This window comes from Gloeophyllum trabeum (assembly GCF_000344685.1).
Source record: "Gloeophyllum trabeum ATCC 11539 unplaced genomic scaffold GLOTRscaffold_00001, whole genome shotgun sequence".
Taxonomy (NCBI): Eukaryota; Fungi; Basidiomycota; class Agaricomycetes; order Gloeophyllales; family Gloeophyllaceae; genus Gloeophyllum; species Gloeophyllum trabeum.
Window position 1 is genome coordinate 3362979 of NW_006920410.1, and position 26971 is coordinate 3389949.

The 26971-nt window shown below is 55.5% G+C and overlaps 10 protein-coding genes across 10 annotated transcripts; 7 read left to right on the forward strand and 3 right to left on the reverse strand.

The window, feature by feature from the left end:
• Positions 1 to 89: 89 nt before the first annotated feature.
• On the forward strand, positions 90 to 2641 carry GLOTRDRAFT_135658 (FAD/NAD P-binding domain-containing protein). The gene is made up of 6 exons (XM_007863166.1): positions 90 to 164; positions 248 to 465; positions 515 to 614; positions 670 to 1182; positions 1234 to 2520; positions 2577 to 2641. Exons 2-5 carry the CDS (start codon positions 343 to 345, stop codon positions 2136 to 2138), a joined length of 1641 nt encoding a protein of 546 aa, XP_007861357.1. The 5' UTR covers positions 90 to 164; positions 248 to 342; the 3' UTR covers positions 2139 to 2520; positions 2577 to 2641.
• GLOTRDRAFT_135659 (RdRP-domain-containing protein) lies at positions 2230 to 6072 on the reverse strand (the record flags this gene model as incomplete). The annotated part of the gene is made up of 6 exons (XM_007863167.1): positions 2230 to 2520; positions 2577 to 3128; positions 3187 to 3300; positions 3357 to 3429; positions 3486 to 4447; positions 4498 to 6072. 6 exons carry the CDS (start codon positions 6070 to 6072, stop codon positions 2230 to 2232), a joined length of 3567 nt encoding a protein of 1188 aa, XP_007861358.1.
• Positions 6073 to 6859: 787 nt separating this feature from the next.
• GLOTRDRAFT_53870 (uncharacterized protein) lies at positions 6860 to 10157 on the reverse strand (the record flags this gene model as incomplete). Its single annotated transcript, XM_007862234.1, has 5 exons — positions 6860 to 8318; positions 8373 to 8604; positions 8662 to 9411; positions 9707 to 9837; positions 10011 to 10157. 5 exons carry the CDS (start codon positions 10155 to 10157, stop codon positions 7089 to 7091), a joined length of 2490 nt encoding a protein of 829 aa, XP_007860425.1. The 3' UTR covers positions 6860 to 7088.
• A 269-nt stretch (positions 10158 to 10426) lies between these two features.
• On the forward strand, positions 10427 to 11449 carry GLOTRDRAFT_69329 (TRAPP complex subunit trs31; the record flags this gene model as incomplete). Its single annotated transcript, XM_007863168.1, has 4 exons — positions 10427 to 10734; positions 10788 to 10984; positions 11035 to 11159; positions 11245 to 11449. 4 exons carry the CDS (start codon positions 10427 to 10429, stop codon positions 11353 to 11355), a joined length of 741 nt encoding a protein of 246 aa, XP_007861359.1. The 3' UTR covers positions 11356 to 11449.
• A 177-nt stretch (positions 11450 to 11626) lies between these two features.
• Positions 11627 to 14661, forward strand: GLOTRDRAFT_113563 (uncharacterized protein; the record flags this gene model as incomplete). The annotated part of the gene is made up of 9 exons (XM_007863169.1): positions 11627 to 11990; positions 12050 to 12096; positions 12155 to 12240; positions 12299 to 12444; positions 12506 to 12789; positions 12855 to 13116; positions 13170 to 13554; positions 13607 to 14005; positions 14166 to 14661. 7 exons carry the CDS (start codon positions 11627 to 11629, stop codon positions 13550 to 13552), a joined length of 1572 nt encoding a protein of 523 aa, XP_007861360.1. The 3' UTR covers positions 13553 to 13554; positions 13607 to 14005; positions 14166 to 14661.
• Positions 13267 to 15241, forward strand: GLOTRDRAFT_69333 (uncharacterized protein). Its single transcript, XM_007863170.1, has 3 exons — positions 13267 to 13554; positions 13607 to 14005; positions 14166 to 15241. Exons 2-3 carry the CDS (start codon positions 13667 to 13669, stop codon positions 15081 to 15083), a joined length of 1257 nt encoding a protein of 418 aa, XP_007861361.1. The 5' UTR covers positions 13267 to 13554; positions 13607 to 13666; the 3' UTR covers positions 15084 to 15241.
• An 819-nt stretch (positions 15242 to 16060) lies between these two features.
• Positions 16061 to 18642, forward strand: GLOTRDRAFT_29972 (PARP-domain-containing protein; the record flags this gene model as incomplete). The annotated part of the gene is made up of 15 exons (XM_007861971.1): positions 16061 to 16115; positions 16171 to 16258; positions 16314 to 16422; positions 16474 to 16576; positions 16641 to 16658; positions 16710 to 16825; positions 17173 to 17270; positions 17327 to 17393; positions 17446 to 17478; positions 17539 to 17759; positions 17822 to 17961; positions 18082 to 18116; positions 18239 to 18261; positions 18312 to 18425; positions 18480 to 18642. Coding segments are annotated over 15 exons (1383 nt in total), but the record flags the coding sequence as incomplete, so codon positions are not given.
• A 706-nt stretch (positions 18643 to 19348) lies between these two features.
• Positions 19349 to 20317, forward strand: GLOTRDRAFT_124844 (uncharacterized protein; the record flags this gene model as incomplete). The annotated part of the gene is made up of 1 exon (XM_007863171.1): positions 19349 to 20317. The coding sequence occupies one exon, from the start codon at positions 19349 to 19351 to the stop codon at positions 20315 to 20317; it is 969 nt and encodes a 322-aa protein (XP_007861362.1).
• A 257-nt stretch (positions 20318 to 20574) lies between these two features.
• GLOTRDRAFT_32415 (uncharacterized protein) lies at positions 20575 to 21993 on the reverse strand (the record flags this gene model as incomplete). Its single annotated transcript, XM_007862115.1, has 3 exons — positions 20575 to 21735; positions 21785 to 21890; positions 21941 to 21993. Coding segments are annotated over 3 exons (1320 nt in total), but the record flags the coding sequence as incomplete, so codon positions are not given.
• A 778-nt stretch (positions 21994 to 22771) lies between these two features.
• Positions 22772 to 26241, forward strand: GLOTRDRAFT_135667 (uncharacterized protein). The gene is made up of 9 exons (XM_007863172.1): positions 22772 to 23964; positions 24023 to 24354; positions 24411 to 24510; positions 24618 to 24699; positions 24753 to 24882; positions 24942 to 25295; positions 25344 to 25422; positions 25480 to 25583; positions 25646 to 26241. Exons 1-9 carry the CDS (start codon positions 22786 to 22788, stop codon positions 26157 to 26159), a joined length of 2874 nt encoding a protein of 957 aa, XP_007861363.1. The 5' UTR covers positions 22772 to 22785; the 3' UTR covers positions 26160 to 26241.
• The last annotated feature ends 730 nt before the right edge of the window (positions 26242 to 26971 follow it).

The window sequence follows — 26971 nt, forward strand, 5'->3', positions numbered from 1 at the left end:
CGGTCTCGGTCGTGGCGAGTAACGGCAACAGCCTGTTCTGATCGTCCCATACAATTATCAGATATGCGTCCGGAAGCCAGGTCGAATGACACCGCCCTCCTCACGCCACGTTTGCGAGCCTGACGACTCCTCAGCTTGGGGAACCCAGCAGTCGACTGACACCGGTATGTGGTGCATTTTACGTTACATCCGGAATGCAGTACTAACGATATGGATAAATGTCGCTGTTTTCCTTCTTTACTGGCAGGACGAACGGTTCAAAATAGAGCAATCGGTGTCATATAAACCCTCACAGCATTCTCTTACGATTATTCCAACGATTTTGAATTCAAATTTGCACGAATGACGACCCCCGTGAAAGTGGCAGTGGTAGGCAGCGGTCTTGCAGGTCTCACCGCCGCATATCTGCTGTCGAAAGAGCTCAAAGGTCATGCAGCACGGTACGAGGTCCACATTTTCGAAAAGGTGAGGTGTCGGTCATGCTCGGGAGTGCTCCTGCTCACACCGTGCAAAGGCTTCCAGTCTGGGTATGGATGCTCATTCAGTATCTCTGTCCCCCGAAGGCGTGGGGGAGGAATGGCGTGTAGACGTACCCATGCGTTCGTTCCAAGGAGGTATGTTCTCGTTGCCTTGACGCGCCCACTTGACACGATAATTCGAGATGTTTAGGGTACTATCCGCGTCTAATGACCTTGTACAAGAATTTGGGAGTCACTTTCAGGAAGTCGGATTTCTCGTACTCCTTCTCAGTGGCAGCCCCAACAATATCAGGGTGCTATACGATCGTCTCAAGCATGATATACAATGGCGCCTCTGGTCTCCGCGGCGTCAGTATGCCCTCTGCAATGAAGGCCCAATACCAGGAGACGAAGGAAATGCTACCGCGTCTACTGATGCAACTCTTCACGTTTACTCTCTTCGCGTTGAGCACGTTGCAGCTTCTCTATAATTATGTGCGACTTGTATTATTATCGGCCCCAGTGCTCAGGAGCCGTCAAACACCTCACATGACGTTCCACGAATGGGCCCAATATAGCGCCCCCAGCGGTTCTCTGGCAAGGCTCATTGGGATGGACGCCGCATGGCTAGAGTTCCTGGGCTCCGTGGTCACGCCCCTTTTCTCGGCCGTTTGTACCGCGTCTGAGCACGATATCATGCAACATCCCGTCGAGGAATTTCTGGGTACGTAGTTGTCGATGCGCCTGAGTTATTTATGTCTAACCGTTCTTTCAGATTATATCTGGCTGACCCTCTTCACGCACCATTACGTGGTAAACAACGGAGTGCGTGATGTTGTCAAGCGGTTATCCGCACCCCTTGAAAACGTCCACGTTTCCTCGACGATAACCGGCATTCGGCCTGACTCTAGCGATCCAAGTCTTGTAACATTGGAATGGGCTGATGCGCAAGGGTCCAAGCATACATACGACGGATTCTCGCATATAATCTTCGCGACGCAGGCAAACCACGCATCCGAGCTGCTGTCCGGCTATCTCTCGAATCTCCCGCGCAATTCGACCCATTCAGAATTCGTGCGGCAGCAGGTTCAATGTCTCAAGACTTTCACTTACAAGCCAACGATTGTCATCAATCACACCGACGACTCCTTGCTCCCGGAGAATCCGAGTGATAGACGCGACCTAAACTTGATCCGTATGTCAGACGACGCGAGTCGCTCGAAACCGCTGTCTCCTTCCAGTGAACCAGGAAGCCTATGCGTTTCTCCATCCTACACCATGGCTACGCATCGTTTGCGGAAGCCCAGTAATGCGGACTCGCGGGCGTCGGCCGTGTTCCAGACGACCAACCCAATAGTCTCGCCCCGAGAGGAGAGTGTCTTGTCTATAGCGAAGATGGAGCGGGCCATCCTAACACTGGACGCAAAAAAGGCGCTGCAAGATTTGTACATAGCGGACCAGCATCCGCAGGTACCCGGAGGACAAACATCGCTCGGTTCTGGCAGACTTGGGCGCTTGCAAGGCACGCCTCGTCACGGTGAGCGAGAGGTTCCTGGTATCTGGCTATGCGGGTCCTACGCCTACCAAGGTATCCCATTGCTGGAGGGTTGCGTAGTTAGCGCAGCAAATGTGGTCGAACAAGGAATTCTCATGCGGGACTCCACATCGTCATCGATATAGATTGTATATCGTCCTTCTTGTATAATGACATTGCTAGGCACATGGTATAATACAGGCCATCGACATGGGTCCAGGCAGAACTGTACCACTCTTACGCGTACGCCCTGCTCTCCTCATGCAACGTATGCAAGATCATCCCTAGAGCTATCAGACCGAAACTCTGCGCACCGAAGCCGTCAGGGTCTCGGCGTACTGCTTCTTCAGCTATGATCCAGGCGGCATAGGCACGCCTGAGCGTTTCCTCCCTCCGCTCAAACTCTTCATCCTCATCATCGTCTGAATCGTCATAGAAATCACCTTCATCGGCGTCGTTCTCCCTTGCTGCTTGACGGTCTAGATCTCCCCTGAGCTCCCTTCGAATCACTTTCACAAGTTCGTGAGTCTGTAATACATAAATTTCAGCGACAGGTGATGGATGAGACACCTCGGAGGACTGACCTGGAAATTCATGACAGCTACAGCGTCCCTGCGCTTTTGATGATCGTTCCAGGTAGCTTGAATAGTCCCGCTGACCAGTTCCCCTTCGGATAGCCCGTTCCGTGGCGAGAGGGAGCTCGAGTTCGCGATAGTGAAGAGCTGGTCTATGTAGGCTTCCATGAGATCCTGCATCTCCCTACGCAATTCAGCGGGGGGGCTGGTGATAGCGGGCAGTGCGGCACGTATCATGGAGCCGTGAGTGGGCTCCGCGTAGTCTTCATCTGGAGGACGGATGTCCATGGGCACGTTTCTGAAAAGCTTACCAAGGGTCTTCTTGCTAGGGTAGAAGCGCCTGCTTGTGCTGGGATCGGTACCCTCATGTGCCAAGAAATCTGGCCTCTCTGAGGGCACTCGAGGCAAATCTCCAATCTGTACTGCCGTCCCAGTCTTCGGGAAGTCAACGGCATGGGATGCATATTCTGCTAATTTGATGCAATCCGGTTGCCCAGGATCGGTAAGATCTGCCAGTATTAGGTGGTGTATGGCAATGGTTCCGACTAAATCAGACTTGATCTATTGAAGGGGCCTGGGTATCAGCTACCATCGAGGCAAGCACAGGAAAAAGACCGACATAGTCGATAATGAAATCAGCTATGTCACCGATTGTACACGGTCTGTTTAGGGTTCTGTCCTCGAGAGCTTTGTAAGAACCGGGCTCAGATACTCTGCGGGGCATAAGGTTCGGCTGGAACAGAAGAATTGAGCGCAACGAAATTGCAACCAGGACATGGTACTGCTCACGTCCAGGATGAGGTTAAATATGTCACCGTCAAGATCACCACCCGCAAGGCACGATGGAAGACTTCTGCGACCACTTCACATAAAAAATCCAATCAGTCGGCTTCAGCATGGCAGTATGAATAAACATACCGGCAAGGAAAGACGACTGCATTCCTGAGGTGCTGTAGTTGCGGACGCCTCACTGCTCTGACGACCTGGAGATCGCCGGGATGAATCTGGGGGCTGCGCGTTATGAGGACGTCGCCCTCAATTGGGCGGATGTCCCCTGTTCTAGGATCATACACGGTTGCGAAGATCTCGTTCTCCGCAAGACAATCCCATTCATCCGACACACCGATGAGAGTCACAGAACCAGGAACGGGTATACGCGCCCGGTGTTTGATTTCTCGAAGTACATGGGTTGCTCCATAGCATAGACAGATATCCAGCAGTTGATGTTTGAGACCGTGGAGTGTCGATAGACTGTATGGGACGATGTCCAATTGCGCGTCCAAGTGTTTGAAGAGACTCGGGAGTCCAAAAGAAGCACCCAACCCATGAGACTGGAACAGATAGGACGCTCGTTCAAAAGATGCGAAGATACTGTGTACGTCGGCTATCGCTCTTTCTTGAAGTCGAAATATATACCCTTCGTCCACTCCGTGATACTCCATGAGCACGATCATAGGTCGATTTAGGAACATGGGAATGGGACGGGTCGACGTGGCTGTGATATCAAGTGTCCCACCTGCAGGAGCGTTGAATTTTCTTTGGGACGGTCGGAAACACACTACCTTGCCTTCCAATCGGTTGTCTTCTACAAGGACGCCCTTGTAACCCCCATGGCGGAATTGAAGGCATGACGGCGGCGGCTTCGGCAGCCCAGACAGCTTCCCTTGAGATCTTCGCATATGTGTCCAGACTTCACGAAGTGATTCTGTGGATATAGTCCCGCATCCGTCCGTAAAACAGGTCCCATCCTGCGCTATCTTGTCATCGATCTGCCTTATTTGCGAATCGTCAAGGGTGACAGAGGGATCGGAAGTCGAGAAGGCCTGCGCCCATCTTGCCGCTAGACGAGCCGGCTTGTAGGCGATTCTACTAAAATCGCCCTGTTGGAGAGTTACTTGCCACACATCTTGACAGGATGTGAAATTCGTACCAATCGCGTGCGGATGCTCTCTGCATTCATAAGTACGCCGGCCTCATCTCTATAAGGCGAAACGAACCACACTGAATGCTGTCGAAGTCCGCTCATGGAATATCCAAGAAACTCATAGTTCCGGCCAGCGAGCTGAAACCCGTCCACAAGCAAGGGTCGGAATCTTTGTTTCAATAAAGCCGAGATATCAGACCCAGGCCCTGCGCGCATCTTCGAGAGGTCCTCGTCCTCGAAAGACACTCGAAGAAATGAATCGTGATGCCCAAAGCGCCGAAGCACACTGTTCCCCTGGTCGGGCAAGGGTCCTTCCAATACGAAAGTTGAGGGCGTAACGACCAAAAAAAATGATCGGAGGACGGTGGGCGAGGACAATGTGCGTAGTCGATGCCTGGGTCGCTGGAGTTGGGTGACATAGACTTGCGCAGCATCTTCAAGTTGAGGGACCAACACCCGAGGCTGATGACTGAGAGCGTCTTGATGTTCTCGGTACGGGCGCCGTGCTCTTCGACCTCGACGCCCGCCTGGAGTCAGGTGACAGGTCTCCAGGTTTGCTACAAAAACACGAAAGATATCCGGGAACTCAAGTCCATAGCTAAGGCTGAGCCGAGCTATGGCCGGCTGTAATTTCACCACTTCCGCAGGTTCCAGGATACCACCATACACGGCCTTCGTTGCCTCGAATGCGACGCTGAAGTCCAATGACCGCAGAACGATCCGCAGCTCATTCATTCTCTCCGGCGAATAGATATCAAGATCCCTGACTGTCACTCTTTGTGGCGATGGTGACGGATGACGCAGACGCAGTTCCACGCATCTCTGCCAGAAGATGTCCACCGCTTCCGCTGTCTTGAATCTGAGGAGGAACTGGCGCCCGACGTACTGGAAGGCAGCGTTGCCATCGATGTTTGCTACACGTTCCGGGATCGGATCCCTGTCCAAAATACTAGACATGACACCCATTTTCAAGACTTGGGTAGTGGGTCGCACTTCGCTTTCCACCACAACCCCCAAAGGACCGGCGTAGGCAAGCGCGCCAATCTTCGAGGCAGGAAAGAAAGCACTCCCTTCAGTATCGCCTACCATTAGATCCTGAAAAATCGAGGATAGATCAATGGAGGAAACACCCATGATATCCATCCTCGATGATGCAGCATCATCGGCGGGCCTAGCTGGAGCCGGGGTAGGCTTATATGTCAGTGTCATGCGACGATTAGCCATATCAAGCACTACTGCGCAAGTCCCGGTGAAAGTGGCTTCCGGTGAGAAGACGTAGCCGTCGCACAGTCTCCCAAACGCGAACGAATCCAGAGGGATTGGCCGTGAGTTGGCCTCGAGCCTCTCTTGTTCCCTCCTCAGGATCTCGGGATCCTGCCATTCCGTGGAGAGAATCCTCCGCAGTGTCCCTGGATTTGCGTCCTTGTTGCTTCTGGTCACCTGTGCATGTTGGCCCTTTATGTTCACATACGGGTGTACCTGCAACAAAGTCTCTCCTGCCTGTCGTTCAGGCAACGTAAGATTCGCGAGCTTAAAACGTGCATTTCTGCGTTTCTTTAGAAGCCGGACATCGAAGTTCATGAGCGGTTCATTCCCTCGTACTCGGAAAGGAGGGCCATGTAAGATGCGAGCAAACGTGCAGGTCACGTCCAGCTCAGAAGCCTGGGGATGTATGTTGCGCAAGAATATTTCCATTGCCACAGATGTTGGAGCCTCAACTCTGATGAAGTAAGATGGAACTGCGAGTCAATTTTATAGTAAAGTTCAACGCACAGGAAAAGCAGGACTTGTGAAGGGCCACCGATATGAGGTACCTTGAAGAAGGGAGGGGCGCTCGAGGGAAAGCCTTTGAAATAGTCTTATAAGCTGCGCTCATCGATAGACGCTTGAAGAAGTCAAGGATGACCACATGTGCCTCATGCTGCCTGGTGTTTGCTTCACTTCCCACCTCAGAACAGATGATCACCCTCATGCAGCATAGCTCGGCCATGTCCTGCCAGCAGTAAGGTAAGTTCAAAAATACTTAGGAAACAGCCTTGCCTCATGTCGAATGGTCGGTGATGAGCGATGGACTATGCGTCTTATAATTAGGTTGGACCTCTATATGATAGTAGCATCGGCATGGGGCACAAGGCTCCACACAGAGTTCGAATCGCCACACGTCGCCGACGTCGCTGATTGGACGCGAGGGAAGGCGGGCATGCGTGGCGGTGCAATAATGACCGAAACTGCCAGTGTGGCACGGCGACAAAGCCTCCAAGTTTCAACACTGCAACGAAAGGATCAGAAGTCGAGTTGACCCGAGCGGGATATGACCTTGCATTATTATACGAGTATTCTACTGCAACCAAGAGAAAGAAGGAAGTAGGGGATACATGGGGGTAAAAGGGAGCAAAACACTAAATGGATACAGAGAAGTCGGAGAGGGGAGGTACGATCCAGATCCGGGTGTGCCAGAGAGAGGTTAACATATACTACAAGTGATCGAAGGATATCTGCACGGATAACATAAAAAATAAACGCAGGAACGGCAATATTGACCAGGTATAAACAGAGAATATGACAAACGACAGCGAAAGCACACCATGCACAATGGCCTACACCAACCCGAGCACAACCGTCGCCCGGAGACTCACCTCCCTCCCCATCGCACGCCGCCCCTGGTCCGCGCCGACCTCCAAATACTCCTCCGTCCTCAAGCTGCTGCTCTTCCACCCCCAGCTCTGGCTCACGCTAAACACGTCCGGCGCGCTCGTGAACTGCGTGAGGCTCGCGCCGGTCGCGCTCGCGCACGAGATGGTAAAGTACGCCGAGATCGCGCTGCGCGGGTCGCGGTACGGCTGCGGCGGCGCGACGGGCGCGGACGTCGCGGGGATCGTGTTCGTGTACGACGACGACGACGACGACGTCGCGAGCGACGCGCCCGGCGAGCCGGGGAGGGAGGAGGAGGAGAAGGGGCTGCCGGCGGAGACGGGGGTGGTGCTCCTGCTCAGGGGACTCCCGATGGACGGGAGGCTCGTGCTCGCGTGGACGCCCGCGTTGGCGCTCGGCGCGGAGATCCGCCTGTTGTGCCCGGACCCATGCTCGCGCTCCCTCTCCGCGACTCTCAGGCCCAGCGCAAGCGGGCTCGGCGCGCTCCTCGGCGGGACCGGATCCACACTGCTCTGCCTGTGAAGGTATACGCCCAGCTGCACCCCGGGCACGCCCTTCTTCCGCACCACCTGCACATACACATTGAACAAGCTCCCGGCGTACCACACCGTCTGGCTATGCAGCCGGCTCTTCTCCTTCAGCTCGTCGACGTCCCAGAACTCGACGCCGAACCGGAACGGCGGGAAGCGCGACCACCGCGCCTTGCCGGTAGGGTCCTGCAGCACGCACGCGGACACGGGGCGCCGCTGCGACGACGACGAGAGCAGGCCGAAGAACGTGCGCTCGGACGTGCTCAGGCGCGACACCTTCTTCGGGTCGGCGGGCTCCGCCGCGGGCGCGGCGAACAGCTCGTCCATCGACGCGTTCTCGAGCGCGCTCGTGTCCCCGATGCGCACGCTCGAGTCCGCGGGGATCGGGAAGTAGCTCTTGTCCATGTCCGCGGCGGTGGCGGAGCGGAGGATGTCGGCCGTGGTGAGCGTGATGCCGAGCTCTTTGTCGCGCTGGCCCGTGGGCGAGGAGGGCGGGGACGAGGATCCCTGGGAGGGCCGCGCGGTGATGTGGTGTCGGAGGACAGACTGGCTCCACAGGGCGGCCTGCAAGACCTGGATGGGCACATACGGGCGCCCCGTCGTCGGCGAGACATCGTTGGATATCTCCATGAGATCTTCCAAAAGCTGCGAGGTGCAACGATCAGACACCTCCCGCCATTCAGGTACTCCAGCACGCACCATATTCGCATAAAAGATCCCCTGGCTGAACATATCCTCCCACTCGGCCTCCTCCCTCTCGTCCAAGCCCTCCCCGCCCAGCTGCCGCCGGCGCATCTCCACCACGCCCTTCGCAAGGTCGTACCTCTCTCTCTCGCCGCTCACAAACAAAAAATCACTCATGATCAGCGCCTTCACCCAGGCCGGCTCCAGCCCGCCCCGGCGCCAGATCACCGGCACCACCACGTCCGCGCTGTTGAAGTTGAAGTCCGGGAAGGAGAAGGACGAGGCGGGCGGGTAGGGCGTGGACGAGACCGTCGTCGCGCGCCGCCGGGCGGGTGCGGGTGCGGGCTGCGCGGCCTTGCCGTCCGCGACCTTCTCCTCGTACGCGAACATGTCGCGCCCCCAGCGCGCGAGCCAGCACGCGCACGCCTCGCCGACCTTGGCGCTCACCGCGCCGTAATAGTAGCTCGGGCCCTCGTCCGCGTCGGGCTGCGCGCCGGAGGGCAGGTCTTCCTGGGACGAGGAGGAGGAGGAGCTGGAGATGTCCGCGGGGTCCTCCTTCTTGACCTCCATGTAGTCGAGGTTCTTGGCGATGTCGTCGGGGGTCTCGGCGTCGTCTTCGTGCTTTGCCGGGGAGGGAGACAGGGGTGGGGGCTTGCTGGGCTCTTCGTCCTCCTCTGGGTCTTCGTCTTTGATCATCTCCGCGACGGTCTCGAGCCCCACCGCGCCCTCGCTCAACGCCTCCACCTCCTCGGTGCCGCCGATCCCGCAGCCGATGGCGAAGCCTAGATACCGCATCACCGTGTACGGCCCGACGGAATTGAGGATCATGGTGAGGGCTTGAGCGGCGACGGAGGGTATGGCGAGGTAGACTGCGGTAGCGAGGAGGGAGAGGAGGAAGGGCGGGGTCGCGGGGTGCTGGCCAGTGGGGGTGGGGTGGGCACTCGGGTTAGGAGGACATGGAAAGGAGGCTGTTAGGGGGTTGGAGGGAGAGGGGAGGAGGGAGGGGGAGATGTGCAGGGCCGGGCCGCCGCCGTATAGGCGTGCAATGCATATTCTGACGGTGAATATTAGTATTGTCACGGAGAGCGAGATCAGAATATCAGAGTACTGCAGATCGCACGATTGAGAGAATCAAGTGCGCCCTGGTCCAGATACAGACGTCATGAATAGACGTTACGGATCAATAGTCCGCGGGCGCACACACAGGGTCGGGGAAATCGCGGGATTCGCGACGATTTTGGAACGGAGAAAACGGGAATGAATTGAGAAAGACAAAACATCAACTCACTCAAAGGCTGTTCCATGCGAGACATGAGTAATCGTGTGACGCCGCGAGAGAGCGAGGGAACGCACCAGGCCGTGTAATATTGGGGTCGTCGAATACGATCTCTACCTCGTCAGCACGGGAGTTGTGTCCGCTCGCGCGGAATTTATGGACGGACTCGACGAAGGCGCCGGTGAAGAGGGATTGGAAGAATCCCTGGAGGGAGAGGGTAGTTAGAGTATGAAAGCGAGGCATAGTACAGGAGAGACTAGCCAGTCGCAGCGGCCATAGGGGTGACAGAAGCCGTCATAGCACACGAGCGGCCTGGCAGGATGCGATGGATGCATTCCGGCCTGGGACGAGTCCCCGGATGAGAGGACAGGACGTACCGATTGGATCAAGACGACGCGGTGCAGCTTGTACAGGGCATGCCAGCAGCCTTTTACCCTAAGTATAACGTCTGCGGTGCGTCCCTCTAGGAATGATTTGTACAAGTGGGTCTGTATGTCGTTCGGGGAGGGCCCTGGCGAGGCCATGCGGGGGTCGTGGTGCCCGGCGAAGGAGGCGGCGATGGTGGACTGGGGACGGGTCTGGGTGAAGAGCTGGGGCAGCGAGGGCGAGGGGTGGATGGAGCGGGAGGGGGAGTGCGGGAGAGTGTGAGAGGACGAGGGACGGTGCATTGGGTGCTCAGTTATCATTCCAGCCCATGCCAAGCCCCACTCGCGCGCCAAGGTTAGGGCTTCGGCTCCGGCCCGGCCGCGTCTCCGCGTCGCTGGCTGCGGGCTGCCCACGTCCATCCAACACCATGTCGTACGCACAACCACACCCGCGCTTCTCCGTCCTGTCCTCGTCCTCACTCTCCTCCGCGGACCACACATATGTCCAGTCTCCCACCGCGGCGTCCAGCACCACCAGGTTCTCCCTCCCATCTGTCAATACCACCCCCGTCAGCACGACCCCGAAACCCCCAGGCGCACGTCCGAGTATCTATGACAGGCCGCTGAACAAGACCAGGACCGCCGAGGTCTCTGCAAGTGCCTTTGCGTTCCTTTTCAGCGAGGTCGTCCAGTACACCCAGAAGCGAGTCGCGGGGATCAATGACTTGGAGAGAAGGTGCGCCTTGCATACTATCTACTGCCCCCCCCCCTTTCCTGACCTCATGCCAGGCTGAATACCCTGGGATACCGCATTGGCACTCGTGTCCTCGAACTTATGGTCTGGCGCACCGAATCCACCTCCAAAGCGCCCAAGCGAGAAATCCGCTTCCTCCAAGCCCTCATGAGCATCCACACACAAGTCTGGAGGACATGCTTCGGCAAGCCCGCGGACGGGCTTGAGAAGAGCGTGGAGAACGATGATGAGTGTGAGTTATACTCCCTGTGCCGCTGGTCTTCAATTGAAGATTGGGATCAGATATGATAGTGGACAACGACCCGCCCATCACGCGCAATATATCCGTTCCCCGGGATCTGTCGTCTCTAAGTTGCTCGTCCTTCACAGCAGGTATAGTCGAAGCCGTGCTGGACGGGCTAGGCTTCGTACGTCGTTCGGGTTCTCCAGGCGGGAATCCTTCACTAACCCCCAACTCGCACCACTATCCTTTCTCGTTTACTACCCACTCAGCCTGCCCGTGTAACAGCACACAACACCCCCACATCACAGTACCCAGGGCGGACCGTCATCCTCATAAAAGTAGAAAAGTCCGTGTTGGAACGGGAAGAAGCTCTGAAGTGATTGTACATTGTAATACTACTGTCCATATATTTATCGCCTCGTTTCGACTGGATACATCGCTCTCCATCTACATACTTACCAGCAGACTTGACCCTTTCATCGAATGCTACGCACTGCATCACTTTGACCTTTCACGTCAGTGGACTTCGACCAATCACACAGGGTGTCACCAAACCGGCAACCCATTCCCACGTCTGCCCCCACCACATTGGAGCCTGCACTTCACCCTCGCTCACTCACCCGGACGTGCGCCCCCCTCCTCTTCCGCACGATGTCCACCATCCTCGCCACCACCGTCCCGCGCAAAACCGCCCCGCGCCCCGCCAAGCCCGTGGGGCGCTACTGGAAGGGCAAGGCGCCCAAGGGCGCGCCCGAGCTCCCCCAGTCCGACTCTGACGAAGACGACAATGAGGACGATGAGCAGAAACCCGAGGAGGAGGGGGACGAGCGGATCGACGAGATGCAGGGAGAGGGCGATGACGAGGGCGAGCTGCAGGTGCGCAGGGAGGAGGGGCCAGGGCCGGGGAGGAAGGGGACGCGGGCGATCAATGTGGCGCTGCGCGATGTGAATATTTCGAGGGAGGGGAAGGTGATTGTCGGGGGGAGGGAGGAGTCGGGGAGGACTGCGCTGGAAGGTGAGTGATTGGTTGGGTTTGTATTAGTTGTGGGGTGTTGATTTGGGGTGCTTTGGTAGAGTCTGAAGAGGAGGAGGAGGAAGAGAAGGAGGAGGCCAAAGAAGAGGTGCGTTTGTGATGTTATTATATCTCATCTCTGCTAGCACTTAACGTCAATACCTAAGTCCAGTGAATACGAAACCGACTCTGAAGAAGAAGAGTCCGAGGAGGAGAAACCGAAAGTCCAATTCCGACCCGTCTTTGTCCCCAAGTGCGTCTACTCCACGTCCCCTTTTAGAGCTTACTCTCATAGTGATTCGGAATTCCAGACGTGCGCGAGTGACCGTCGCGGAACGCGAAGCACTAGCAGAGGACACGGAAGAGGCGCTAGCTCGGAAAGAACGCGAGGCCGAGGAACGGCGGAAACAGAGCCACGACCTCGTAGCTGAGAGCATCAAGCGCGAGCTCGCAGAAAGTACGCCTCCCCTCCCCTCCCTCTGCCCTCCTTCCACTAACATCTCCCTTCGCACTTGTAGAAGAGAAGGACGAAATCATCCCCGACGTGGACGACACGGACGGGCTCGACCCGGAGGGCGAGTTCGAGGCGTGGCGCCTGCGCGAGCTCGCGCGCATCAAGCGCGACAAGGAGGAGGAGATGGCGCGCGAGCTCGAGCGCGAGGAGATCGAGCGGCGGCGCGCGCTGCCCGAGGAGGTGCGCCTCCGCGAGGACCTCGAGCGCGCGAAGAAGCTGCGCGAGGAGAAGCCCAAGGGCAGCCAGAAGTTCTTGCAGAAGTACTGGCACAAGGGGGCGTTCCACCAGGTGCGTGGTCCTCATCGTTTGGTGGTGATGTTTTGGGAGGTGTTGATTTCTTGGTGGATGTTTAGGACCAAGAGATCCTGAAGAGGCATGACTATACGGAGGCGACGGAGTCGTACAAGGACGTGGCGCTCCTGCCGAAGGTCATGCAAGTGAAGGACTTTGGGAAGCGCAGCCGGACGAAGTACACGCACTTGCTCGACCAGGACACCACCGTCGGGAACGGTGGCTTCGGGGGGTTGGTCGCGGGCAAGCCAGGTGCGGGGAAGAGCGCGGACGGCCCCGCGCAGGCGGGCTGCTTCAACTGCGGGGGCCCGCATCTCAAGAAAGGTCTGGAGGTTCCTCTTGTGTACCGCCGGACAGAGCTGATTCAGAATTACTAGATTGTCCGCAGAAGATGGAGCAGCAGGGCGGGCGCGGTCCGCATGGGCCCACGGGTGCGAATGCTGCACCGACGGGCCCCAGGCGGGAGCGTGAGGAGGCGGGCAAGTCGTGGCGGGACCGGGACCGGGATGACCGGCCGCCTATCCGTCGTGACGCGGACAGGTGGAGAGACGATGATCGGGAACGGGATGGGCGGAGAGGAGATAGGTATGATGGGCCGCGCAGGTCGAGGTCGCGCTCGCGCTCGCCGCCTAGGAGGGAGAGGGAGCACAGACGGTCGAGGTCGAGGGATCGGTATAGGGAGGATGAATATCGGAGGCGGAGGTCGAGAGAGCGGTCGGTGGAGTATGAGAGGGATGGGAAGCGGAGGCGGGTGGATTAGAGGTGCGCGCGCTGTTGCGTGTTTTGCGTATCTGTATATTTGATGTACTCTTAGGTTTACAAGTATTGCGACATGGCTTTTGGCCAGTGATAGCATCGAACGACTGACCCTCGGATGAGCGTTGAAATGCCTGCGGTGCCGGGTTTGGACCTTTATCTTATCTCTGATTCGCGCTTCCTCCACCCCGAAGTTCTGGATCGCGATCTAGTGCTATGGGAGCTATATATCTTCCCTCCTTATCCGCTGACCAGTCCATCCGCTGAAATGTCTTCCCCGTCTCTGCCCTCGACCTCGCTGCATACGCTCAATGTCTGCCCCACGCTGACCAATTCGTCTTGCGCGTGGGCTTCGGATCTGAAGCAGTTGACGGAGCTGTATGAGTGCGAGTGGACAGGGGCGGTCGTATGTCGGACAGCTACGCGGAATGGGTTCAAGGAGGGGGAAGAACATGGGGTGAGTATCTGAGCACTTTGTACACCTCCGCCGTGGACACGGCGCTGGCGATAGTCTCTAGCTGTGGGCGATCGGGTGTTTGGGCCAAGTGCTGGTGGTCTCCTTCTAATACATCTCTTCGTCAGTATGCATCTCTAATGCCCCTTCGTCTTCCGCTTAGGTCGTCTTTGGCAAGGACAAGTCCGAGGCTACATTAACCACCCTGAACTCTTATGGCTACTCACCACATCCCCTCTCCCAATACCTCGTTTGGTTCCGTGAGCTACTGTGTTCCCCGCCGCCTTCTACGAATCCCTCCAAGCCCATTATCATCAGCATAACTTCCAACGACCCCCGTGAACTGAAGGAGATGGTAGATTCCATCCAAACCTTCCGCAGAGAAATTGGCGACATCCCTTTAACCCCGTTCTCAAATGCGAACCTACCGACATGTCGAATAGGCATCGAACTTAATACTTCGTGCCCTAATATGGGCCCATCACATCCGCCGCCGGCGTACATACCGACCTTGCTGCTCCCGTTGCTCACCGTCCTGTCGAATGCGTTCAAGGCAGACCGGAGCCTCGCCATTGGGCTGAAGCTGCCGCCCTTCGTGTACCGCGGCCAGTTCGATGCCATGATCGGCGCTGTGCATCTGTTTACTTACAAGTCCCCCGAGGGAGAGGAGATCAACCCCTTCGCGTACTTCGCGACCACCAATACTCTGGGCTCCGCGCTGCTCCTGACATCACAGTCGGATCTCTCCCCGCCATCGTTTGTCCCGTCGCCATCCGCTTCTACACCCCCGTCGGAATACGCACTGCCGACGCCGTTGGGCGGCCTCGCCGGCGCGCCTTTGCATCCTCTGGCACTGGGCAATGTCTTTACTTTCACGTCCCTTCTTTCGCCCTACCCTGCGCAAGCCATAGCGCGCATAAAGGTCGTGGGGATTGGCGGAGTTGCGGATGGCGAGGGCGTGCGGCGGATGCAGAGCGTAGGGGCGGCTGTTGTGGGGTGTGCGAGTGTATTTGGGAGGGACGGTGTAGGTGCGTTTGCGAGATTGGCCGAGGAGGTGGGATGGAAGGGTTCATCTGCATGAGGTTAGTCCGACCATGCTAAGCAGCAGACGTCGATACATCAGAGCGCTACAGTCTGGATGCGGGTTATTTGGCGGTGGGCACCCGTGACTAGTGCGCAGATCTCGTGCTGAGCGCTGAACCCAACGGCTGCCTGGTAAGGCGGAAGACTTGGTCTAAGCACTACCATGATACTTAGTCCCGAGTCTATAACAAGAATATACACGTAGTTGATTTGTCGGCCTCATGTTTGGCATCTACGCGCACCACGCTCCGAGTCATGCATGTTCTCGAAGACTCACCTAACGAATGACTCGTGCTCATCGTGCAGCACCGACGGAAGCCCGATGGATTGCCATAAGTAGTAACTGCGCGCACACCACGAGGGCGGGAAACACCCGATATGGGAAGTGGCGGGACCGACGCTGCTCACCTGACTCGTGCCACATTCACGCAGGCGGGCTTCGCGGTGTGGCGTCTGATCGAGCGCGCATCCATAAATAGCCGATCCACTGTGGCTTGACCACCCTCACTTCGCCCTCGAACAATTCCTGCCTCCGGGTCTCTTTGGCATCACAACTAATTCATCCACATACAATCACTGTAAGGATGCCTCCTAAGAAGAAGGCCACCGGCGCTCAACCTGCTGCGCCCACGAGGCGTTCCACCCGAACGAAAGCACCTGCTGTCGACGCGTCCCAGGACTCTCAACCTCAAGCACCGTCCCAGGTCGACGCTAAAGTGGACACGAATGTGAAGGGGAAGGCTAAAGCAGCGCCGAAGCGTACGAGAGACAGCGAGTCAGGAGATGAAGAGGACGCCCCTGCTCCGAAGAAGACCAAGGCCGCCCCTGCGTCCAAGAAGACAAAGGCTGCCCCCGCTTCGAAGAAAGCTGATGCAGACGACGAGGGTGAAGACGATCAAGAGGACCAGAAGAAGGAGAATAAGGTGATGTCAGGTTATGAGCTCGGCTCCTCTATGCACTCATGGCTTTCCGTAGGTTACCGTACTCAAACGTGGTGCAGCGCCCGTGGATCCTCGGTCTGGTTTTGTTTGTACGCCTAATATACTATTACATGCCTGTTCTACGGTAATAATGAACTCGGGCAGATACGCATCAAGTCTACGCCGACGCGGAGGGTGTATGGGACGCTATGCTCAATCAGACGGACATCTCTGGAAGCAAAAATTCAAACAAGTTGAGTGCCGGAACACCAGCTAGCCACTACGGAGTGCCTAACGGTACTTCCCAGATTCTACGTGATCCAGGTATTGCATCCCATCGGTAACACAAGCACATGTCAACTGTTCGTCCGCTGGGGCCGCATCGGCGAGAATGGCCAGAGCCAGGTGAAGGTAAGGGTCGACAGTCACTCATGGGTAAGGGCTGTGGCTCACGGGTCGCGATGGTAGGGTCCGTGGGACCCTGCAAGGGCTGTCCAAGAGTTCAAGAAGCAGTTCAAGACGAAAGCCGGCGTGAATTGGGAGCAGAGGCATGGCATGACCGCGAAGAAGGGTAAGTCATCTTATAGCAGACTCCATCGACAGGGGTGCTCAACTACGCTTCCTGCTTCCTGCAGGAAAGTATGTGTGGATAGGTGCGTCACAAGGGTCTTAGCCAAATTTTAACGGTTGAGATTGGTTACCAGAACGTTCATTTGAGGAGGAGAAAGACGAAGACAAAGAAGAGGGGTCGTCCTCAAAGGAGAAGAAGAAAAAGGAAGAGGCGAAGCCGCCAGCGTCTGAGTTGGCTCCTGAGCTACAGGTTTGAGGTTGTCGATATTTGCGCCAAACAAACCCTGACCATATTTGCAGTCCTTCTGTCAAATCATCTTTTCGTCGAAGTGAGAACCCATCGCTTCTCCGCTCCTCCTGCGTGTTAGTTAATCATCGCCAGGCTTGCTGATGCCGCCTTGACATCTATGAACTACGACGCAAACAAACTGCCACTGGGTAAAGGAGTCTTGTACAAAGTACCCTGGCTGTGCTAAATTTGTGTCGTTGCGCAGGCAAACTCTCCAAGTCCACCATCTTGAACGGCTTTGCAGCATTAAAGGCACGGACTGGCCTACCATTCCAAAGCGATAGCAGGCTGACGCATCATCCTATCAGGCCCTGGCTGAGGTTATCGAAAAACCGAACTGCGACAGTGCGGTGCAGATGGGCGGACAGCGGAATGCTTGCGAAGAATTGAGCGGAAGATATTATTCGTGAGTTTGCTCGCAGCTCTCGGCATGCAGTTCACACTCATCCTATCGCAACTCAGGATCATCCCTCATGCTTTTGGGCGTAACCGACCCGTGGTTATCGATAACATGGCCACGTTAAAGAAGGTATATCATACATCTGATCCCTGGTCGTGGATATTGACCGAGCGCCGTGCAGGAATTGGAGCTCGTCGACGCTCTCGGCGACATGGTTCGTGTTATCCTTCTCCCTGGATAGCGTGACTGCGCTGACAGACATAATGCACTACAGGAAGTCGCGCAGGAGCTGATCAAGTCGACTATCATGACTGACGAAGACGGGAAACCTTTAAATCCTCTGGACGCGCACTTCAAGTCGCTGAAACTGTCCCGTATGGACCCGCTTGATCGAGGGAATTCTGAGTTTGCTGCCTTGGAGAAGTACGCTCGGGACACGCACGGAGCGACGCATCGCTTCCAGGCGAAGGTCCTGAACATTTTCGCAGTCGAGAGGTAATTTCCCCCAGTACGAAGGCTGCTGAGGGAATGTCTGGGACTGACTACTTTGCATACAGGCAAAGTGAGACGGAAGCCTGGCACAATGCGGGGTTCGACAAGCTGGAGCAAGGAAAGCGTCGATTGTTATGGCACGGTTCTCGGTCCACGAATTTCGCTGGTATTTTAAGTCAGGGCCTGCGCATCGCGCCTCCCGAAGGTGTGTCCTGAGGTGGTCGCGAATGTATTCTCAACTCATAGCCTGCGATGCAACCCAGCTCCCGTGAATGGTAAGATGATAGGTTTATTTGAACTCCCGCTGTCCCTGACGGCCTACCAGGGTACATGTTTGGCAAGGGTGTCTATTTCGCGGATGTGGGTGTTATACTTCTCTTTTGGTCATTTAATTAATCAAACGTTCAGATGATGTCGAAAGTGAGCGGACCGTACGTATTCCCACCTTGGAAGGCATTGCTAACAGTTTTGTTCAATATCAGTCCGCCGGATACTGCTATACCCAGTAAGTGCCTTAATCGAAGCTGGCGCTGTGTCGTTCACGTCTGGCCACAGCCTGAGCAACGGCGTCGGTATCTTGCTCCTCTGCGAGGTCGCCGTCAAACCGTTCTTCGAGCAGTACGGCGCCAACTCCAATGCCGCTGAGGAATGCAAAGCGGAGGGAAAACTGTTGGTCATCCGCCTTCCTGTGCGCTATGCCGAATGCTAATATACTATTACCAGCTGTACCCTGGGTTTAGGTAGAACTCAACCTGTTGATTGGCAAGACGCCGGCGAGGTGCTGGGCAACCCGGAGCTCAAAGGTTGCGAGATGCCGAAGGGAGGTGGACAAGATGTCAACTCTCCGAATGCTTACCTGCAGTACAACGAGGCGAGTGTTCAGTGACGAGTGTCTCAGATTGACAGCTCAACCCCTGTTGCAGTACATTGTATACAATGTGGCCCAAATACGTGTCCGATATCTTCTCATGGTCCAACTGAACTGATTGCCTTGGGTATACGGAATGCCTTCATACACGAAAATAATTTTCGTGCTCGTCATGGTCCCTCAAATTTACCCTCCACTGCACGCTCCGTATTCATCGTAGGTATACCCCATATAAGAGTAATGAAATGATCGCCATATGCTTCGTGGCATTTTATGAGTGGTCTATGGTCTCTGTTACTTCGGCCATGCCACTGGCACAACCTGAGCCAATGGCCGATCGCAGTAAGTGTAAGTCACTATAAGTTACACTATAAGTTAATAGGCGGGATTGAGGCAGTGCTATGCCACGATCTAGGAAGAGCTGAGCCAATCAGAGCGCTCAGAACTGTTATTTTTGAACGCGAGCGTCAGTTACTTCCGTCCGCCTACGCCGACTCCGTGCTGCTCCTAAACGCCAAACATAAGCCTTGACGCTCGATATCAACATCCACTGCGCTTTCTCTTCGTGCAGTCTTCACCGTCGCGTTTGTCTCACCTAGGGTCCTACACAGACGTCGTTACTTGCCGCCAATATCGCGTTACACGCGAGACACTTGCCACCGCGATGCAGAGTGGAAGCGGCTGTAGCGCGAATGGAGGATCGAGGCCTGTCGTTCTACCTCTAATGGCAAACCCCGCTACTGGGAGCGCGAACCCGAGCGCGTCCCTGCCCGCTCTGTGGGGCTACATGGTACCTGCACTCGATCATATCATCCGGTCTCCGACCAACGACCTTACGAAGGCACCGGCGATTGACCCAGCCTATCATATGGGCGTCCATACCGCCGTGTACAACTACTTTACGAATAAGTCCACGGAGGCGCAGTACAATCCGCCTCCTGCTCGTGGAGATAAGGGCAAGGGGACGTCGGCGGTCAGTGGAATGGACCTTTACCACCAGCTCGACGATTACTTTGGGGCGACCGCTCGCGAGGTCCTGCTGGGAACCCCGCACGACGACTCGACCTTGGTCCACTATCTTATCCCCTGCTTCAACCGCTACTCAGCTGGGGCTAAGTCGATCAACCGACTACTTAACTATGTCAACCGGCACTACGTGAAACGCGCAGTCGACGAAGACAGAGGCTGGTTGCGTTTGAATGACGTGCTTGACGCCGTTGCTAAGACAATCACTGAAGATGACGACCGTGAGCAGATCTCGCAGAGGCTGAAGGAGAGGAGAACAGAGGAGTTGAAGAAGTACGGCTACAAGGATGGAGGGCCCGCGGAGCTTTATAGTCAGGCGGAAGCGTACGCTGAAGCCGCAAGCCCTCCCGATCGAGTCGTACCTCTGCTTTCTCTAGCGTACAGACGGTTCCGAATCGATGTTATCGAGCCCCTTCTGGCTATACCGAAGGTGAAAAAGAAGAGCGGCAAGAACAAAAGGCCTCCCCCAAGTAACGGGGATAAGACTCCGGGTCCGAAAGGAAGGTTGGCTAGATCTGTGAAGGAGTTGCTCGAGACAAAGGGAGGGGATGAGGATGAGAAGAGAAGGCTCGCTTCGGGGCTTCTCATATGCCTCAAGACATGTGGGATACGAGCGGACCATCCCCTCAGGAAAAGGCTTGAGAAATTCCTGGTAGCTGAAGTCTGATGTTTATCACTTGTTTGTTTGTTTATTACATCGATTATCGTTGCACGCGAATGTTCGCCATTGATACTTGCAGCCATCACGCTATTATGTTCTTGGAAGTCTTGAATGCACTGTGGATTCGGCAGTTGTCAATACCACTGACATGAGCGGTCCGAGACCTGATAGTGCCGAAGCATAGCAAAACTGATGATACATAGTGATGCTACATGAACTGTACAGAAAAATAGCGGAGTCCTCCGATCTAACCTATGCTATTTCTACGAGCCCTCCTTGGGCCGCTCACCCTCGGGTTCGCCTGTAAGGTCGAATAATGCCTCCATTTCAGCGAAATTAGGGTTCTCAGCCTGACCAAAGTCGAAGTCGGGATCGAAATTAGACATGTTTGACAGGTCTAAATTCATTCCGAAAGGCGTTCCCAACGCGGGCACTTGATCCATGGATTGCGAGGCGGCGTCAGGAGCGGCAGAGGAAGGGTTCAACCCAGCCAAGATGGAGCCGGGGGACGGTGCTGAGTTGGAGGAGCTGGGCATGCCAGACCCTAGCTCAAGGTGAGATTGACCCTGCGGAGGATTCTCCTGGCCCTGTTCTGGTCCATGCAGCGACCCAAAGATCTCGTGGCCTTCCTGAGTCTGGTCCGAGCTGGACAACGCATTGAAGATATCCATGCCGTCTTGCTGTTGACTTCCTGCGCCATCGAGACCAGCCGAAGCAGACTGGGCTTGGTTCATGAGGTCCTGTACCGAAGCGTTCGCATTGTTGTCAGACGGCGCGGAGTTGCGAAATAAGTTCTTCGCCATATCGTCGACCAGGTTTGCGCTATTACCCAGGTCCATATCGAGATCCAGCTCGATAGGCATATCCGCCGAGCTGCCCGCGCCCGTCTCGTGGGACGTCGATGGTACGGGATCCGAGCCTGACAGGTCGATGTCGACGGACCGCTCAGACGCGTCGGCAGACGCCAGAGCGGTCAGGAAGTCGGGCGGGAATTCAGATGCAGCGGTCGGCCGAGCCGATCTCGGCGCTAAAGTGACGGGGGAGGCCAGGGGGTTCTGGCCAAGGATGTCGGTTTCGTCGAGTTTGAGCGCGGTCGATGAGAGATCGAGCTTGTGAGGGAAGGCGGGGCGGTGGAGGGAGGAGAGGGAAATGGCGGATGGCCGCCGGCCACTGTGGGAGGGTGCTAGGGCGCCGCTGGGAGGCGTCATTTGCGGAGTCCTGTTCGGCGGGGGCTGCCTGCTGACGTCCTCTGTGGCGAGCTGCGTGGCTTGTTCACTAGAGGGTGAAGCGGGTAAGGCGGATGCAGCAGCCTCTTGCTTCTCGGCTTTCTTCTGGTCTTCAGAGGCCTTTGCAGCTAGTTCAGCCTCTTTCAGACGGTTCCGTTCACGGTCGATATCCCTTTGTAGTACGGCAATCGCGCGGACCTGGTGTCCACTTATTACACAGCTCTGACGCTCACATGAGGGTACCTACCAAATGTGCCTCCATGGCATCGCACAACTGGTCGTACTTCTCGACTTCCCGGCCAAGCGAAGCTACCAAAGACCGCGGGGGATGAGGTGCATGGCCTTGGAGCCCGCTGATACTCCGTTAACATTTCTTCCACGCCTGTTGATGATAGCAACTTACAGTCTGGAGACTTCGGTGTAGAATTGGCAGACTTGACCGGTCTTCACTATAGCGTTCTGTCGAGCAGACGTCTTATGGCACGTTCATGGGGAGCAGGAAGCTACGCGCACCCTCAAACACCCTTGAAGGGCGTTCATTTCTGGCTCAAGTACACCCTGCGGAGCTGGAGGGACGGGAGGGGGTGGCATGGGCAAATCCTTCATCGGCGAAGGTTTGGCCGCTAGTGCCGGCGAACCCTTGTTCGATGCTGAAGAAACCTTGCGAGGTCTCGGTCTCGGAGGCATATTATAGAGATGGTAAGAACAAAGGTATTATAGTCAGCACAGATAAGTCTGTTTGTCGTTGATACAAGCGATTATAGCGTCGGATTGCGGGGCAAGTGGCGGTCAGTGTAGAGTTGGCTTCGAAAGGATGTGGCAATACCCGATTAGTGCTTCGGACTTCCGAACGCTTGCCACATCTGTCAAGTACGGCGACCTGGATTCTATGTTCTACCCTCGGCGAGGTTCCACTTGCTTCACTTTCCTATGAGACTTGGACAGTCTAGAAATTTTCGCTGAACCAGAATTTGCTGAGCATTTTATATTCCACGGAGAAAACCTCGTAGCATTGCACTGTTGCACGAGCGCGTAGTATGGGTACGGACGATACTCAGGATGAATGCATGGATCCCAGCTCTACAGGAGACGGGATGATGCTGGTGAGTCTTACTTCTGCTACGTATTGCCTTATTTTTGCTCAAGACAGCCCAATCGAACAACCTCCAGCGTCGGTTGCGCAACGTTACCGCCGTACAAGTGCGGAATCTCACCCCCTTCCCAGTTCGCGATTCGTTTGCGACTGCTATGACCCAGCCGTCGGAACAGTCACAATTTACCTCACTTGGCCGGCTTTCAGACGACTTAGATCTGACAGTGGGGAGACGCAGAGGGCGCAGGATATCCTCGAGCTCCGTCGTGACTACTAAAACCACCCAGTCTGAGGACAGCGAAGATGTACACAATGCGGCGACAATTGACGATACACAGAGACGGAGGGCTGCTTCGAAAGTGAGTTTCCTGGGTCAGGCAGCTGGCGGGTCAAGTCCGCACGCAGGATCATTACGGAGGCATTCCCAAGTGTACGGCTCCCCTTCCAGTAGCAGACCTGTCCACAAACGAACCACGTCTACCGGTTCGTATCGCAGTCTTGGGACGAGTTCGGTCGGTATCACCGAAGAGAACAACGTACCTCCTGTAACCCCTGCGCCGTTATCGCGGTTGTTACCTGATAATTCTCAATGCAGTCTGGAGAAGATTGTGTCCTCTCGGCTTGTCGAAACCTTCATTACCATTACTGTTCCCCCATCCTATGCAGAGTCCAGTGTCGGCAGTGCGCCGTCTTCGCTGCGTCATGTCAAATCAACGGATCTCGCATCTGCCTCTAGGCCTGTGTCTCCGGCTTTGGGCACTCATAACACAAAGGGCACGGTTTCCGCACCCAAGCATAAGCGCGGTTCCTCAGCAAGTAGTGTTAGCCCTCAGCATATGAGCCGTACTAGGCCCACGTCCTCGTCACTCCGGTCGTCTTCCTCAGAGTCCAGTCCTCCCAGCCCGACACGGAGCCAGGCTATGCCATCCCATTCGCGTACCAAGTCAAGTCAGGTTGGCTCTCGTTTGCGAAGTGATGGCTCTGGCAACAACGCTACCGCTCCTCAGGCTTTCCCGTCCGCAGGAGCCGCTGCACATTCAATCAGGGTCCCTGACTATATTTCTCCCATCCACAGACCATCCACCAACCCGTACTTTTCTCTTGATCCGGCATCGGGGCACGACTTTCCTGCATGGACTGATTTGAATGCCCAAGACATAAAAGTCGAATTATGGGGCAAGGTAGGCCGCGGCTGGGGTACGGACAAGTTATCGAATGGAAAGGGTAAGGAGAAGGCGATTGATTCGTGCATTCATTCCGACGAGAGTACGACTTGGCATGTCCTAGAGAAGTGGGACGTCAAATTCACTGACCTTACGCCTTGTACTGAAGACGTACGTATCTCAATATTCGTTCCATTTTCCCTGACCTTATATCGTGCCGTATTTGTAGCTCGCTTCCCACTCGTCGCATATTGCCTTCAACACGCTGACAATCACATTCACCCCCTTCGGGCGTACCTACTACGTACCGCGTCGATCCTTACCTCCAAACAGTCCTCGCCCTCCTTCCCCATCTGGCGGCTACAACTCCGATCTGGAGCAGCCATCGGTCACGACGTTAGGCAGCGCTGGAGACATCATCGTTCCAGCATCCACATCTGGACTGGACGATGCCAGGGCTCGGGCATCGAGTATACGAGGGGATCAGAATACTGCTCAGGTTACAAGATCCAAGAGACATCCTGAAAGCTCAAAGACGGCAAGTTGGCAGGACCTTGTCAGGTTAGTTGTGCTACTTCGTCACGTCATTTACTGCTAATCAGTGGTTGCTCGGCAAGACTGGTCACGCTGCAGGCATGTATATTAGATACCAAGCAGTCGCTTTCCCAGATTCTACAGAACGTCGACAACCTGGTTAACGACGGGTTAAACGATCTGGTAAGCACCGCGTTGTCACTTTTGCCACACTCCCGTGCATCGTTCCTGGCCTTCCCCTTCATCGTCCTTCTCCGCATATCCACATTCTCAAGTTTTCGTGCTGAAAGAAACGCGAAGTGTCGGAACGACAAGCATGGGTGGATCAGCTTCATTCTGAGATCAAGGAGGTCGAAGGGACGTCGAACGACTGTAGGTCTTTCCTCCTATCCATCCACTGCAAGTCTTAGTTTTCGCCTTCGTAGTCAGGACGCGGATCCGGTCCCGAGCGGAGGATCTTCGCCGACGGCGTGACGTTCTCCGGCAAGCGCGGGAAGAGCTCCAACTGGATATATTCGGTGAGCACGAGATAGACGAAGAGTTGGAAGACATGCGGTAAGCGGCGACAGAACGATTCTCACGGCACTATACTCATAGATGGCATCCCTTCCCAGTGAGCAGTTGTCCTCCCTCCGTAGTAATTTCTCTCCCGTGCGCACAACGCTGGTGGCCACTCTTGCCAGTATCTTCCCCATCGAGCTACTCTCTACTACACCCGATTTACTCTACACCATCCTTGATGTGCCACTACCTATACCCTCAGGCTCGACAGACCCTGCGCCACCTCTGTCGGTCCCCTCTCGCAAAGACATCAATGAAGATACGGTAGCTACCGCTCTGGGATATGCGGCCCAGGTAGTCCAGTTGCTGGCAGCGTACATGGGGATAAGGCTCGTGTATCCTGTGACGTGCATAGGAAGTAGGAGCCTTGTCAGAGATGGTATCTCGACCATGGTGGGGCCCAGGATGTCAGTTACAACTTTTACTTCATATATCGGTCATCTCAAATTTTTTAGGTTCCCCCTCTACTCTAAGGGAGTCGACACCTATAGATTCGAGTATGGTGTATACTTACTAAATAAAGACATAGAAATGGTAACGTGTACTGTTCTTTTTGTACAACTTCGCCAGATGATATTGACGCCCTTATAGTTAATGACCGAGCGAGAACTGCGTGCTGCTGATACACGCTATACCCTCCCTAACCTAAATAACTTGTTGCTCACTCTTAGCGCTGGAGATGGTGTACACTTACCGTGAGTAATGTGCACTACTGAGGCTGCCTTCGTCAGAGGTTTGACCGCTCGATCAAATCCAGCATACCCGTCCCCGAAGATTCTCAGCCTTCTTCACGTGCAGAATCGCCTTTGCCAGCTATCGACTCATCTTCTACTATCGTAGCCGGCGACCATCAAGTTGCGGGCGAGACAACCCCTCCGGTTAGCGGGAGTACAACCCCCACGGCTGCTAGCGCTGACAACAGTGCCTTCTCGAGAATGTCACGCCCTTTCTTCTCCCTTTCACCTTTCGGGCTTCTTCGGTCTTCAAGCTCGGATAGGCCGTCCACGAAGCCGTCCAAGTCGAATGCCCCTGAACCACCTCAAGATGCAGAGCGCAACGGTGATGCTCGGCATCCGCAGTCAGAGCAGACTGTTGACGAGGAAGAGGACCGACGCACGATTCGCGGGGTATCTTTGCACGGCGACGAAACCAAGTCGCTCGTGAATGATAATTCTGGAAGCGGCGCTGTTCCACAGCCAGAGAAGGCGACTGATGGCAGTGGGCCGGACGTAGCTGCCCCGACGACTAATATTGTCGCGCCTATCGTATAGCCCACTTATCTGTCTGTGCTTCTTCTAATTAAAGAGGTGCCTGGGGTGTGTTTCTTTCAGCCAAGCGGCGGAGACCTCGCATGGGGACCCACACACGGTGCCTTGGTATGCTCGTCCCAATGCGGTCTGGGCAGGACCGATTCCGGGGACCATCGGAGTACCGGAGCCTTGCATAATTGAAGTCCACCGTCAATCCACAGTTGTTGCTAGGACGCAACTGATGGAGATGGAGCCTCGTCATCTTCGTTACATGTACACTGGTACGGTACTTAAGCTTCAAGCTTCAAGCTTCAGCGCTTCAGCTCAAAAGGAGACAAACGGCGGCTGCATCATTGTACTTAATCAAACTCTCAGTGCTTGATAGCCTTGCAGTACGTTAGTAAGCATCAGGCATAACAGGCAGCTGCCGGCAGTCTACCAGCAGCTCCAGTTACGCTGCAGCCTGTGGTCTCTGCGCGCAACGAGAAGAATGATATGGCCGCCACCCATCCAAAGGAAGCAGTTTCATTCCGAGCAAGAAGCCCATGCTGAGGAGACGATAAATTTCTGCCTGCCGGTTGTTGACGTTCGTGTATTGGATCGCTTCTCAATTGCGCGCCATTACGACGTCTAGACGCATGCCCAGAAGAGGTCTCAGTGTTGAACGCCGTCAAGAAGACGGCGGGGGATCCAAGGACGCTAGGGTTGTATATACAGACTAGGTTGCAGGACGATAACGAAGCCACTTAATGATCCTCAAGAAGCTGGGAGCAAGGGGCAGTGGGCTACAGAGATCTCGCAACGTCTGCGGTATATGAAACGGAGGCAAAATT